The 15,862-nt window shown below is 59.4% G+C and overlaps 1 protein-coding gene across 1 annotated transcript in view; it reads left to right on the forward strand.

Moving 5' to 3' along the window:
- LOC137311978 (ADP-ribosylation factor GTPase-activating protein 2-like) overlaps positions 1 to 8,174 on the forward strand; it is a 45,955-nt gene extending 37,781 nt beyond the window's left edge. The window contains exons 5-6 of the mRNA XM_067978787.1: positions 2,481 to 2,602; positions 4,896 to 8,174. Coding sequence (XP_067834888.1) covers positions 2,481 to 2,602; positions 4,896 to 4,916 — 143 coding nt within the window. The 3' untranslated portion in view covers positions 4,917 to 8,174. The remainder of the gene's footprint in view (positions 1 to 2,480; positions 2,603 to 4,895) is intronic.
- Positions 8,175 to 15,862: the final 7,688 nt, after the last annotated feature.

Genomic DNA, 15,862 nt, shown 5'->3' on the forward strand with positions numbered 1-15,862 from the left:
TTTGATGATCTGGGATTGGGACGGAGGGGGATTTGATGAGCTGGGATTGGGACGGAGCGGGATTTGATGAGCTGGGATTGGGACGGAGCGGGATTTGATGAGCTGGGATTGGGACGGAGTGGGATTTGATGATCTGGGATTGGGACGGAGCGGGATTTGATGAGCTGGGATTGGGACGGAGCAGGATTTGATGAGCTGGGATTAGGACGGAGCGGGATTTGATGAGCTGGGATTGGGACGGAGCGGGATTTGATGAGCTGGGATTGGGACGGAGCGGGATTTGATGAGCTGGGATTGGGACGGAGGGGGATTTGATGAGCTGGGATTGGGACGGAGGGGGATTTGAAGAGCTGGGATTGGGACGGAGGGGGATTTGATGGGCTGGGATTGGGACGGAGGGGGATTTGATGAGCTGGGATTGGGACGGAGGGGGATTTGATGATCTGGGATTGGGACGGAGCGGGATTTGATGATCTGGGATTGGGACGGAGGGGGATTTCATGAGCTGGGATTGGGACGGAGCGGGATTTGATGATCTGGGATTGGGACGGAGCGGGATTTGATGATCTGGGATTGGGACGGAGCGGGATTTGACGATCTGGGATTGGGACGGAGGGGGATTTGATGATTTGGGATTGGGACGGAGGGGGATTTGATGATTTGGGATTGGGACGGAGCGGGATTTGATGATCTGGGATTGGGACGGAGCGGGATTTGATGATCTGGGATTGGGACGGAGGGGGATTTGAAGAGCTGGGATTGGGACGGAGGGGGATTTGATGGGCTGGGATTGGGACGGAGCGGGATTTGACGATCTGGGATTGGGACGGAGGGGGATTTGATGATCTGGGATTGGGACGGAGCGGGATTTGATGATCTGGGATTGGGACGGAGGGGGATTTCATGAGCTGGGATTGGGACGGAGCGGGATTTGATGATCTGGGATTGGGACGGAGCGGGATTTGATGATCTGGGATTGGGACGGAGCGGGATTTGACGATCTGGGATTGGGACGGAGGGGGATTTGATGATTTGGGATTGGGACGGAGCGGGATTTGATGGGCTGGGATTGGGACGGAGGGGGATTTGATGAGCTGGGATTGGGACGGAGGGGGATTTGATGATCTGGGATTGGGACGGAGCGGGATTTGATGATCTGGGATTGGGACGGAGGGGGATTTCATGAGCTGGGATTGGGACGGAGCGGGATTTGATGATCTGGGATTGGGACGGAGCGGGATTTGATGATCTGGGATTGGGACGGAGCGGGATTTGACGATCTGGGATTGGGACGGAGGGGGATTTGATGATTTGGGATTGGGACGGAGGGGGATTTGATGATTTGGGATTGGGACGGAGCGGGATTTGATGATCTGGGATTGGGACGGAGCGGGATTTGATGATCTGGGATTGGGACGGAGGGGGATTTGAAGAGCTGGGATTGGGACGGAGGGGGATTTGATGGGCTGGGATTGGGACGGAGCGGGATTTGACGATCTGGGATTGGGACGGAGGGGGATTTGATGATCTGGGATTGGGACGGAGCGGGATTTGATGATCTGGGATTGGGACGGAGGGGGATTTCATGAGCTGGGATTGGGACGGAGCGGGATTTGATGATCTGGGATTGGGACGGAGCGGGATTTGATGATCTGGGATTGGGACGGAGCGGGATTTGACGATCTGGGATTGGGACGGAGGGGGATTTGATGATTTGGGATTGGGACGGAGCGGGATTTGATGATCTGGGATTGGGACGGAGCGGGATTTGATGATTTGGGATTGGGACGGAGGGGGATTTGATGATTTGGGATTGGGACGGAGGGAGATTTGATGAGCTGGGATTGGGACGGAGTGGGATTCGGGTGACCTGATAGAGGTCTTTAAGATTGTGAAAGGGGTTTGATAGGGTAGACATAGAGAAGATGTTTCTAATTATGGGGGAGACCAGAACTAGGGGCCATAAATATAAGATTGTCATTAATAAATCCTGACGAAGGAGGAAGCCTCCAAAAGCTTGTAGATTTCAAATAAAAATTGTTGGACTATAACTTGGTGTTGTAAAATTGTTTAAAACTAATAAATCCAATAGGGAATTCAGGAGAAACTTCTTTACCCAGAGAGTGGTGAGAATGTGGAACTCACTATCACAAGGAGTAGTTGAGGTGAATAGAGGAGAGGCATTTAAGGGGAAGCTGGATAAACACACGAGGGGGAAAGGAATAGAAGGATATGCTGATAGGGTGAGATGGAGTAGGGAGGGAGGAGGCTCGTGTGGAGCATGAACACCAGCATGGACCAGTTGGGCCGAATGGCTTGTTTCTGAGCTGTACATTCTATGTAATTCTGTGCATGCGACTCACCCCTCAGTATTGTAGACCAGAGCTATAATGGTATCAGCAAAGCCTGCGGCCCACTCCTGGTGACCCTCAGCTCACTCTGTAAAGCACCTTGGTCCAACAGGGTTGTCTCTCTTCCAGATGGTGTCCCAATGAGCAACGTGCTTCCATCTGGCCCGGATATGACCCACTTCAAGCAGGGAGTGAAGTCGGTGGCAGGGAAGCTGTCTGTGCTCGCCAACGGAGTGATGAATAGTATTCAGGTGAGGGGGCGGACTCGCTGGCTCATGGCCAAAGATCCAGAGTCTCTCTGCTGTCATATTAGTGCTGGGTCATTGTCCCTCGTACACCAGTTACACCTCCACATCGTTCATTCGTTCAACTGTTGGTAACTGTGAGCTCCCCGTGGGTGGGACACCCCTGAACTGACCTGGCAGGATACCGGCCTGGGGGGAGGGAGCTGGTTATCTGGCCTCATAACTTTGCGAGTGAACGGAGAGGCTCAGTGCCGACCCACTGGTCCTTCTGGGAGACTGGTCAGTGACCTCTGCCCCCCACCCTCTCATCTCCAAGTGACCTCCTTCAACCCTGAGAGGACCTGAAGTGGGACACATCTCTCCCAGTGCCACCTTACACGAGAGAGAGGGCAGGGGAAGGATGTGGGGAGTCGGGGAGAGCTGGTGGATTCAGAGGGTGTGCTGGTCACATGGGATCTTGCGGCGAGTGCCATTGGGAGTCCAGGCAATCTTTGGGGGGTGTGGGGGCAGGAGGGGGTGACTATCTGCCTCCTCTGTCAGCGAAATGTGTACCTGCTCAGTGTTGCCCCGTTACCCCCACACACACACTGGCCCCGTTACCCCCACACACACACTGGCCCCGTTACCCCCACACACACTCTGGCCCCGTTACCCCCACACACACACTGGCCCCGTTACCCCCACACACACACGCTGGCCCCGTTACCCCCACACACACACACACACACACTGGCCCCGTTACCCCCACACACACACTGGCCCCATTACCCCCACACACACACTGGCCCCGTTACCCCCACACACACACTGGCCCCGTTACCCCCACACACACACTGGCCCCGTTACCCCCACACACACACTGGCCCCGTTACCCCCACACACACACTGGCCCCGTTACCCCCACACACACACACACTGGCCCCGTTACCCCCCCACACACACTGGCTCCGTTACCCCCCCACACACACACACTGGCCCCGTTACCCCCCCCACACACACACTGGCTCCGTTACCCCCCCACACACACACACACTGGCCCCGTTACCCCCACACACACACTGGCCCCGTTACCCCCACACACACACTGGCCCCGTTACCCCCACACACACACACTGGCCCCGTTACCCCCCCACACACACTGGCCCCGTTACCCCCACACACACACACACTGGCCCCGTTACCCACACACACACACACACTGGCCCCGTTACCCCCCCACACACACTGGCCCCGTTACCCCCACACACACACACACTGGCCCCGTTACCCCCACACACACACACACTGGCCCCGTTACCCCCACACACACACTGGCCCCGTTACCCCCACACACACACACTGGCCCCGTTACCCCCCCACACACACTGGCCCCGTTACCCCCACACACACACACTGGCCCCGTTACCCACACACACACACACACACTGGCCCCGTTACCCCCACACACACACACACTGGCCCCGTTACCCCCACACACACACACACTGGCCCCGTTACCCCCACACACACACACTGGCCCCGTTACCCACACACACACACACACACTGGCCCCGTTACCCCCACACACACACACACTGGCCCCGTTACCCCCCCACACACACTGGCCCCGTTACCCCCACACACACACACACTGGCCCCGTTACCCCCCCACACACACTGGCCCCGTTACCCCCACACACACACACACTGGCCCCGTTACCCCCACACACACACACACTGGCCCCGTTACCCACACACACACACACACACACACACTGGCCCCGTTACCCCCACACACACACACACTGGCCCCGTTACCCCCACACACACACACTGGCCCCGTTACCCACACACACACACACACACTGGCCCCGTTACCCCCACACACACACACACTGGCCCCGTTACCCCCCCACACACACTGGCCCCATTACCCCCACACACACACACACTGGCCCCGTTACCCCCCCACACACACTGGCCCCGTTACCCCCACACACACTGGCCCCGTTACCCCCCCACACACACTGGCCCCGTTACCCACACACACACACACACACTGGCCCCGTTACCCCCACACACACACACACTGGCCCCGTTACCCCCCCACACACACTGGCCCCGTTACCCCCACACACACACACTGGCCCCGTTACCCCCACACACACACTGGCCCCGTTACCCCCACACACACACACACACACACACTGGCCCCGTTACCCCCACACACACACACACACACTGGCCCGAACGCACTGAGTTCAGGACCCTCCTACTTCTCTCTGCACCCCTCACTGTTCCCTTGTCTCATCTTCGACAGGATCACTATGGCTCGTATTGAGGCCGGAGCTGGACGTGAGAAATGTTTCCCATTCTGCACGGATCGATTGCTTGTGTCTCTTCACCCATCAGTATTTGGTTTTGTGCGGGGTTCGAAGCACTGTTTCAGTTTATTATTGAGGTGGGGGTGGGGGAGTTCCCGGTACGGACAGTCTCTCCCTCGATTGGTTTCCACAAGTTCAACGATTGAAAAGGAAATCTGGTCATTGTGGTGTACCGGGGCTGTATCTAACCCTGTGTTCATACAATCAGAGAGTCTTACAGCACGGGGGAGGCCATTCAGCCCATCGTGCCTGTGCCAGCTCTTTGAAAGAGCTATCCAATTAGTCCCACTCCCCTGCTCTTTCCCCGGAGCCCTGCAAATTTTTTCCCTTCAAGTATTTATCCAATTCCCTTTTGAAAGTTATTATTGAATCTGCTTCCACCGCCCTCTCAGGCAGTGAATTCCAGATCATCACAACTCACTGTGTAAAAAAATGTTCCCTCATCTCCCCCTCTGGTTCTTTTACCGATCACCTTAAATCTGTGTCCCCTGGTTACCGACCCTCCTGTCACTGGAAACAGTTTCTCCTTATTTACTCTATCAAAACCGTTCATGATTTTGAACACCTCGATCAAATCTCCCCTTAACCTTCTGTGCTCTCAGGACAACCCCAGCTTCTCCAGTCTATCCGCCTAACTGAAGTCCCTCATCCCTGGAATCATTCTAGTAAATCTCTTCTGCACCCTCTCTAAGGTCTTCACATCCTTTCTAAAGCGTGGTGCTAAAGGTTTAGCATAACTTCCTTGTTTTTGTACTCTGTGCCTCTATTAATAAAGCCCAGGATCCTGTGTGTTTTTTAACAGCCTTTTCAACCTGTCCTGAAACCTTCAAAGATTTGTGTACATAACCCCCAGGTCCCCCTGTTCCTGTACCCCCTTTTAAAATGGTACGATTCAGTATCTCAGTCTAACCTCACCTACTGGGATTGAGGGAGAGGGGGCAGGAGTTGGTCCAGTTCACCCTCACCTACTGGGATTGAGGGAGAGCGGACAGGAGTTAGCCCAGTTCACCCTCACCTACTGGGATTGAGGGAGAGGGGGCAGGAGTTGGTCCAGTTCACCCTCACCTACTGGGATTGAGGGAGAGCGGACAGGAGTTGGTCCAGTTCACCCTCACCTACTGGGATTGAGGGAGAGGGGACAGGAGTTGGTCCAGTTCACCCTCACCTACTGGGATTGAGGGAGAGGGGACAGGAGTTGGTCCAGTTCACCCTCACCTACTGGGATTGAGGGAGAGGGGACAGGAGTTGGTCCAGTTCACCCTCACCTACTGGGATTGAGGGCGAGGGGACAGGAGTTGGTCCAGTTCACCCTCACCTACTGGGATTGAGGGAGAGGGGACAGGAGTTGGTCCAGTTCACCCTCACCTACTGGGATTGAGGGAGAGGGGACGGGAATTGGTCCAGTTCACCCTCACCTACTGGGATTGAGGGAGAGGGGACGGGAATTGGTCCAGTTCACCTTCACCTACTGGGATTGAGGGAGAGGGGACAGGAGTTGGTCCAGTTCACCCTCACCTACTGGGATTGAGGGAGAGGGGACAGGAGTTGGTCCAGTTCACCCTCACCTACTGGGATTGAGGGAGAGGGGACAGGAGTTGGTCCAGTTCACCCTCACCTACTGGGATTGAGGGAGAGGGGACAGGAATTGGTCCAGTTCACCCTCACCTACTGGGATTGAGGGAGAGGGGACAGGAGTTGGTCCAGTTCACCCTCACCTACTGGGATTGAGGGAGAGGGGACAGGAGTTGGTCCAGTTCACCCTCACCTACTGGGATTGAGGGAGAGGGGACAGGAGTTGGACCAGTTCACCCTCACCCACTGGGATTGAGGGAGAGGGGACGGGAATTGGTCCAGTTCACCCTCACCCACTGGGATTGAGGGAGAGGGGACAGGAGTTGGTCCAGTTCACCCTCACCTACTGGGATTGAGGGAGAGGGGACAGGAGTTGGTCCAGTTCACCCTCACCCACTGGGATTGAGGGAGAGGGGACGGGAATTGGTCCAGTTCACCCTCACCCACTGGGATTGAGGGAGAGGGGACAGGAGTTGGTCCAGTTCACCCTCACCTACTGGGATTGAGGGAGAGGGGACAGAAGTTGGTCCAGTTCACCCTCACCCACTGGGATTGAGGGAGAGGGGACGGGAATTGGTCCAGTTCACCCTCACCCACTGGGATTGAGGGAGAGGGGACAGGAGTTGCTGGGGGAGAAACAGCCAATCAGTATTCACTCAAATGTCTGCCAAACTGTTTTGCGGCCTTGTGTTTTGGGCGTGCGGGAGCGATAGTGCCGGGTGACCATGGCGACGAGAGACTGTCCGTACCAACACAGGCCCGGCCTGCGTGACTTGGCCCGGGTTCTGTACCCAGAGACTGTGGGGGTATCGGAGCCAGCCCGAGGAGAAGGAACAAATTGTCCCCACCCCACCCCCTCACACACGGTGTGTGACTGCTGCATGTTCCCCTCTCGGGTCGAGTGATGGAGGGACCTCTCTTGCCTAATGGATTAATGAAGTAGGTTACTCATTTTTATTTATTTTGATCATTGGACTCGGAGTTTGAGAGTCGGAATGTTGGATTACGAGCCGCTTGCTTCAAATAATAAATGTGTTGCGTCAAATTCCTCCCCCCACCCCAGGGGAGAGGGTGGGACAGCAGGGGGTTTTCAGTGTCACGGATTGTTACTTCCTTTCTCCTCCTCTTACCCCGACCTCTCGCCCAGGTTCTCCCTGCACCGTTCCCCCGCAGATCGTAATTCACCGGCACACTGATCTAGCCCCCCAGTCACTCCTGGGGGTCCCTGAGGGTCAGAGAGTGCTGACCTCTGCCCCCTGACGATGGTGGTGCCAATTCCGGTGTTGAGAGATGCCCGCTAACCTTGCCCACAGCGGCAGTGAGTGATCAGTATAGGGGCAGAGCACGAAGCAGGCGGCTGAAGCAAGTCCAGCTTATCTGCTTCTCTGGCCACCGGAGGTGGGACAGTGCAGTGACCCAATGAGTGAGACCATCACCACGATATCTCCTTCCCCGTGTGAGCTCATCGCAAACGAGGGATTATCTCCTTTGGTCTATCAGTGGAATGTTCCTAACCCAATCATTAATCACCGTCTGACTGAACTCTGCATTACACTGAAATCTGTTTCTAAAACTTTGTAAGCTGAGAATAAATAAATGGCTATCTGGGAGAGGTGCTGCAGCTCCCACTTAGTTCAAAGGTTCTCCGTGTTCGAGCTTTATTCTAGTCATCCCGGTCAGTGAGAGGGAGTGGAGCGCGGTGTCCCGGTCAGTGAGGGAGTGGAGCGCGGTGTCCCGGTCAGTGAGGGAGTGGAGCGCGGTGTCCCGGTCAGTGAGAGGGAGTGGAGCGCGGTGTCCCGGTCAGTGAGGGAGTGGACACGCGGTGTCCCGGTCAGTGAGAGGGAGTGGAGCGCGGTGTCCCGGTCAGTGAGGGAGTGGAGCGCGGTGTCCCGGTCAGTGAGGGAGTGGAGCGCGGTGTCCCGGTCAGTGAGGGAGTGGAGCGCGGTGTCCCGGTCAGTGAGAGGGAGTGGAGCGCGGTGTCCCGGTCAGTGAGGGAGTGGACACGCGGTGTCCCGGTCAGTGAGAGGGAGTGGAGCGCGGTGTCCCGGTCAGTGAGGGAGTGGAGCGCGGTGTCCCGGTCAGTGAGGGAGTGGAGCGCGGTGTCCCGGTCAGTGAGGGAGTGGAGCGCGGTGTCCCGGTCAGTGAGGGAGTGGAGCGCGGTGTCCCGGTCAGTGAGGGAGTGGAGCGCGGTGTCCCGGTCAGTGAGAGGGAGTGGAGCGCGGTGTCCCGGTCAGTGAGGGAGTGGACACGCGGTGTCCCGGTCAGTGAGGGAGTGGAGCGCGGTGTCCCGGTCAGTGAGGGAGTGGACACGCGGTGTCCCGGTCAGTGAGGGAGTGGACACGCGGTGTCCCGGTCAGTGAGGGAGTGGACACGCGGTGTCCCGGTCAGTGAGGGAGTGGACACGCGGTGTCCCGGTCAGTGAGGGAGTGGAGCTCGGTGTCCCGGTCAGTGAGGGGGAGTGGAGCGCGGTGTCCCGGTCAGTGAGGGAGTGGAGCTCGGTGTCCCGGTCAGTGAGGGAGTGGAGCGCGGTGTCCCGGTCAGTGAGGGAGTGGAGCGCGGTGTCCCGGTCAGTGAGGGGGAGTGGACACGCGGTGTCCCGGTCAGTGAGGGAGTGGAGCGCGGTGTCCCGGTCAGTGAGGGGGAGTGGACACGCGGTGTCCCGGTCAGTGAGGGAGTGGACACGCGGTGTCCCGGTCAGTGAGGGAGTGGACACGCGTTGTCCCCGGTCAGTGAGGGGGAGTGGACACGCGGTGTCCCGGTCAGTGAGGGGGAGTGGACACGCGGTGTCCCGGTCAGTGAGGGAGTGGACACGCGTTGTCCCCGGTCAGTGAGGGGGAGTGGAGCGCGGTGTCCCGGTCAGTGAGGGGGAGTGGAGCGCGGTGTCCCGGTCAGTGAGGGAGTGGAGCGCGGTGTCCCGGTCAGTGAGGGGGTGGACACGCGGTGTCCCGGTCAGTGAGGGAGTGGACACGCGGTGTCCCGGTCAGTGAGAGGGAGGGTCAGCGGGGAATTTCTCTCCCCTTTTATCTTTCCCAGCACAGTCCGCGGGTCCCAGCTGGCAGTTCCAGCAGAGCCCTGGGAGGGTGTGAATGGCTGGTGTGTGTTCTTGGTCCAAACCACAAGGATTCCACCTCTGGAAGAAGAGGGACTCGAGATCCCGACTCCTCACTGATCGGTTTGGAAGGTCAGGGAGCTTCCCGACGTTTTCTGGCTGTGGTCCACGCCCTGCAGTTGGTCCTGAGCCACGGGATTGGCTCTTCCAATCGCCCACGATCCCTGCAGGAAGGGAAAGGGTTAATCCTGATTTGTCCCCCCTCGGCCCCGCCCCCCTCCCCTGGTCCCCCTCGGCCTCGGCCCCGCCCCCTCCCCTGGTCCCCCTTGGCCCCGCCTCCACCCCGCTTCCCCTCGGCCCCGGCCCCGCCCCCCGGTCCCCCTCGGCCCCGCCTCCTCCTGCCTGGACCCCTTGGCCCCCGCCTCCCTGGTCCCCCTCGGCCCCGCCTCCCCCTCCCTGGTCCCACTCGGCCCCGCCTCCCCCTCCCTGGTCCCCCTCGGCCCCGCCTCCCCCTCCCTGGTCCCCCTCGGCCCCGCCTCCCCCTCCCTGGTCCCCCTCGGCCCCGCCTCCCCCTCCCTGGTCCCCCTCGGCCCCACCCCCCCTCCCCTGGTCCCCCTCGGTCCCGCCTCCCCGGCCCCGCCTCCCCCTCCCCGGCTCCGCCTCCACGGTCCCTCTCGGCCCCGCCCCCTCCTCCCCTCTCCCCGGTCCCCCTCGGCCCCCACTCCCCTGGTCCCCCTCGGCCCCGCCTCCCCCTCCCTGGTCCCCCTCGGGCCCCCCCCTCCCCCGGTTCCCCTCGGCCCCGGCCCCGCCCCCCGGTCCCCCTCGGCCCCGGTCCCCCTCGGCCCCGCCCCCCGGTCCCCCTCGGCCCCGCCTCCCCCTCCCCGGTCCCCCTCGGCCCCGCCTCCCCCTCCCCGGTCCCCCTCGGCCCCGCCTCCCCCTCCCTGGTCCCCCTCGGCCCCGCCTCCCCCTCCCTGGTCCCCCTCGGCCCCGCCTCCCCCTCCCTGGTCCCCCTCGGCCCCGCCTCCCCCTCCCTGGTCCCCCTCGGCCCCGCCTCCCCCTCCCTGGTCCCCCTCGGCCCCGCCTCCCCCTCCCTGGTCCCCCTCGGCCCCGCCTCCCACTCCCTGGTCCCCCTCGGCCCCGCCTCCCCCTCCCTGGTCCCCCTCCCTGCCCTGTCCGAAACCGACTGACATCGTTCTCTCCTTTTCTGTTACCTCCGGCCGCGGTCTGGCCGTCCCTCTCCGGCCGCGGGCGGGCCGTCCCTCTGACTTCTTCCCCATTCGGTGATTCACCGATACGCCGGTCACAAACACTGATTGCCTCCCACAGACGCCTTGAGCCTCAGTGAGCACCCGATGCTGGGCCCAAACAATAATACAAGATAACGATTGACTCTGGTTGTGGTATAAATATGTCTTCAGTTCCCAGCTCATTGAAATAGAAACTCAGTGATGGTTCAGTGATTGTGGAACCCGAACCCAGTGTGACTCACTTTAATGTAAAACCCAACACTTCAATACTTGGTCTTCAATCATTTCTGTGGGAAAATGGTCAAAATATCTCATAACAGGATAATGCAGTTAGTGAGGACCCCACCAGTGAGGGGTCAGTGAGTGAGGACCCCCTAATGAGGGGTCAGTGAGTGAGGACCCCCTAATGAGGGGTCAGTGAGTGAGGACCCCCAGTGAGGGGTCAGTACTGGGGTCAGTGAGTGAAGACCCCCCAGTGAGGGGTCAGTGAGTGAGGACCCCCCAGTGAGGGGTCAGTACTGGGGTCAGTGAGTGAGGACCCCCCAGTGAGGGGTCAGTACTGGGGTCAGTGAGTGAGGACCCCCAGTGAGGGGTCAGTACTGGGGTCAGTGAGTGAAGACCCCCCAGTGAGGGGTCAGTGAGTGAGGACCCCCCAGTGAGGGGTCAGTGAGCGGTCAGTGAGTGAGGACCCCCCAGTGAGGGGTCAGTGAGTGAGGACCCCCCAGTGAGCGGTCAGTGAGTGAGGACCCCCTAGTGAGGGGGTCAGTGAGTGAGGGCCCCCAATGAGGGGTCAGTACTGGGGTCAGTGAGTGAGGATCCCCAGTGAGGGGTCAGTACTGGGGTCAGTGAGTGAGGACCCCCCAGTGAGGGGTCAGTGAGTGAGGACCCCCAGTGAGGGGACAGTACTGGGGTCAATGAGTGAGGACCCCCCAGTGAGGGGTCAGTGAGTGAGGACCCCCAGTGAGCGGCCAGTGAGTGAGGACCCCCAGTGAGGGGTCAGTACTGGGGTCAGTGAGTGAGGACCCCCCAGTGAGCGGTCAGTGAGTGAGGACCCCCTAGTGAGGGGGTCAGTGAGTGAGGGCCCCCAATGAGTGGTCAGTACTGGGGTCAGTGAGTGAGGACCCCCAGTGAGGGGTCAGTACTGGGGTCAGTGAGTGAGGACCCCCAGTGAGGGGTCAGTACTGGGGTCAGTGAGTGAGGACCCCCAGTGAGGGGTCAGTGAGTGAGGACTCCCCAGTGAGGGGTCAGTGAGTGAGGACCCCCCAGTGAGGGGTCAGTGAGTGAGGACTCCCCAGTGAGGGGTCAGTGAGTGAGGACCCCCCAGTGAGGGGTCAGTGAGTGAGGACCCCCAGTGAGGGGTCAGTGAGTGAGGACCCCCCAGTGAGGGGTCAGTGAGTGAGGACCCTCAGTGAGGGGTCAGTAAGTGAGGACCCCCCCAGTGAGGGTTCAGTACTGGGGTCAGTGAGTGAGGACCCCCAATGAGGGGTCAGTACTGGGGTGAGTGAGTGAGGACACCCAATGTGGGGTCAGTACTGGGGTCAGTGAGTGAGGACCCCCAGTGAGGGGTCAGTACTGGGGTCAGTGAGTGAGGACCCCCAGTGAGGGGGTCAGTACTGGGGTCAGTGAGTGTGGACCCCCAGTGAGGGGTCAGTGAGTGAGGATCCCCCAATGAGGGGTCAGTACTGGGGTCAGTGAGTGAGGAGCCCCATTGAGGTGTTAGTACTGGGGTCAGTGAGTGAGGACCCCCAATGAGGGGTCAGTACTGGGGTCAGTGAGTGAGGACCCCCCAGTGAGGGGTCAGTACTGGGGTCAGTGAGTGAGGACCCCCCCAGTGAGGGGTCAGTGAGTGAGGACCCCCCAATGAGGGGTCAGTACTGGGGTGAGTGAGTGGAGACCCCCAATGAGGGGTCAGTAAGTGAGGACCCCCCAGTGAGGGGTCAGTAATGGAGTCAGTGAGTGAAGACCCCCAATGAGGGGTCAGTAAGTGAGGACCCCCCAGTGAGGGGTCAGTACTGGGGTCAATGAGTGAGGACCCCCCAGTGAGGGGTCAGTGAGTGAGGACTCCCCAGTGAGGGGTCAGTGAGTGAGGACCCCCCAGTGAGGGGTCAGTGAGTGAGGACCCCCAGTGAGGGGTCAGTGAGTGAGGACCCCCCAGTGAGGGGTCAGTGAGTGAGGACCCTCAGTGAGGGGTCAGTAAGTGAGGACCCCCCCAGTGAGGGTTCAGTACTGGGGTCAGTGAGTGAGGACCCCCAATGAGGGGTCAGTACTGGGGTGAGTGAGTGAGGACCCCCAATGTGGGGTCAGTACTGGGGTCAGTGAGTGAGGACCCCCAGTGAGGGGTCAGTACTGGGGTCAGTGAGTGAGGACCCCCAGTGAGGGGGTCAGTACTGGGGTCAGTGAGTGTGGACCCCCAGTGAGGGGTCAGTGAGTGAGGATCCCCCAATGAGGGGTCAGTACTGGGGTCAGTGAGTGAGGAGCCCCATTGAGGTGTTAGTACTGGGGTCAGTGAGTGAGGACCCCCAATGAGGGGTCAGTACTGGGGTCAGTGAGTGAGGACCCCCCAGTGAGGGGTCAGTACTGGGGTCAGTGAATGAGGACCCCCCCAGTGAGGGGTCAGTGAGTGAGGACCCCCCAATGAGGGGTCAGTACTGGGGTGAGTGAGTGAGGACCCCCAGTGAGGGGTCAGTACTGGGGTGAGTGAGTGAGGTCCCCCCAGTGAGGGGTCAGTACTTTGGTCAGTGTGTGAGGACCCCCCAGTGAGGGGTCAGTACTGGGGTCAGTGAGTGAGGACTCCCCCAGTGATGGGTCAGTGAGTGAGGACCCCCAGTGAGGGGTCAGTGAGTGAGGACCCCCAGTGAGGGGTCAGTGAGTGAGGACCCTCAGTGAGGGGTCAGTATTGGGGTCAGTGAGTGAGGACCCCCAGTGAGGGGTCAGTGAGTGAGGACCCTCAGTGAGGGGTCAGAGAATGAGGACCCCCAGTGAGGGGTCAGTGAGTGAGGACCCTCAGTTTGGGGTCAGTATTGGGGTCAGTGAGTGAGGACCTCCCCCCAGTGAGGGGTCAGAGTGAGGACCCCCATTGAGGGGTCAGTGAGTGAGGACCCCCAGTGAGGGGTCAGTGAGTGAGGACCCTCAGTGTGGGGTCAGTATTGGGGTCAGTGAGTGAGGACCTCCCCCCAGTGAGGGGTCAGAGTGAGGACCCCCATTGAGGGGTCAGTGAGTGAGGACCCCCAGTGAGGGGTCAGTGAGTGAGGACCCTCAGTGAGGGGCCAGTACTGGGGTCAGTGAGTGAGGACCTCCCCCCAGTGAGGGGTCAGAGTGAGGACCCCCATTGAGGGGTCAGTGAGTGAGGACCCCCAGTGAGGGGTCAGTGAGTGAGGACCCTCAGTGTGGGGTCAGTATTGGGGTCAGTGAGTGAGGACCTCCCCCCAGTGAGGGGTCAGAGTGAGGACCCCCAGTGAGGGGTCAGTGAGTGAGGACCCTCAGTGAGGGGTCAGAGAATGAGGACCCCCAGTGAGGGGTCAGTGAGTGAGGACCCTCAGTTTGGGGTCAGTATTGGGGTCAGTGAGTGAGGACCTCCCCCCAGTGAGGGGTCAGAGTGAGGACCCCCAGTGAGGGGTCAGTGAGTGAGGACCCTCAGTGTGGGGTCAGTATTGGGGTCAGTGAGTGAGGACCTCCCCCCAGTGAGGGGTCAGAGTGAGGACCCCCAGTGAGGGGTCAGTGAGTGAGGACCCTCAGTGAGGGGTCAGAGAATGAGGACCCCCAGTGAGGGGTCAGTGAGTGAGGACCCTCAGTTTGGGGTCAGTATTGGGGTCAGTGAGTGAGGACCTCCCCCAGTGAGGGGTCAGAGTGAGGACCCCCAGTGAGGGGTCAGTGAGTGAGGACCCTCAGTGAGGGGCCAGTACTGGGGTCAGAGAGTGAGGACCCCCAGTGAGGGTTCAGTACTGGGGTCAGTGAGTGAGGACCCCCAATGAGGGGTCAGTACTGGGGTCAGTGAGTGAGGAGCCCCATTGAGGGGTCAGTACTGGGGTGAGTGAGTGATGGTGGGGGATTCGGCGATGGTAATGCCGTTGAATGTCAAGGGGAGGTGGTTCGACGCTCTCTTGTTGGAGATGGTCATTGCCTGGCACTTGTCTGGCGCGAATGTTCCTTGCATGGTTCTATGCTTCTGGAACTCAGGAGAAGAATTATCTGCTAAAAGCAGGAACAAACTCGCCAGTAATGATACACCATGGATGGATAAAGAGATAAGGGTAAAATTGAAACTAAAGAAAATGGCACGCACTGAGTACATGGACAGTAAAGGAGAGGAGGAGAAAAGGGAACACAAATCCCTCCAATCAGGTTTCCGTCCCTGCCACAGTCCTGAAACGGCCCTTATCAAAGTCACAAATGACATCCCATGTGGCAGTGACCGTGGTGAACTCTCCCTCCTCATCCTTCTCCACCTGTCTGCAGCCTTTGACACGGTTGACCACACCATCCTCCTCCATCGCCTCTCCTCCATCGTCCAGCTGGGTGGGACTGCCCTCGCCTGGTTCCAATCTTATCAATCCCGTCATAGTCAGAGAATCACCTGCAATGGCTTCTCTTCCCACTCCCGCACCGTTACCTCTGGAATCCCCCGAGGATCTATCCTTGGCCCTCTCCTAGTTCTCATCGACATGCTGCCCCTCGGCGACACCATCCGAAAACACGTCAGGTTCCACATGTACACTGACGATACCCAGCTCGACCAGCCGAGGCAGGCAAATGGAATGTTCTCATTTATTGTAAGGGGAATGGAATATAAAAGTCGAGATGTTTTGCTACAGTTGTACAGGGCATTGGTGCGACCAGATCGAGAATACTGTGTGCAGCTTTGGTCTCCTTATTTAAGAAAGGACATAATTGCTTTAGAGGCAGTTCAGAGAAGGTTCACTCGACTGATTCCTGGGATGAGGGGGTTATCTCATGGGGAAAGGTTGGACAAGTTGGGCCTGTATACACTGGAGTTTAGAAGAATGAGAGGTGATCCTGAGGGGACTAGAAGGGGTAG

The sequence above is a fragment of the Heptranchias perlo genome, unplaced genomic scaffold (assembly GCF_035084215.1).
Source record: "Heptranchias perlo isolate sHepPer1 unplaced genomic scaffold, sHepPer1.hap1 HAP1_SCAFFOLD_388, whole genome shotgun sequence".
NCBI lineage: Eukaryota > Metazoa > Chordata > Chondrichthyes > Hexanchiformes > Hexanchidae > Heptranchias > Heptranchias perlo.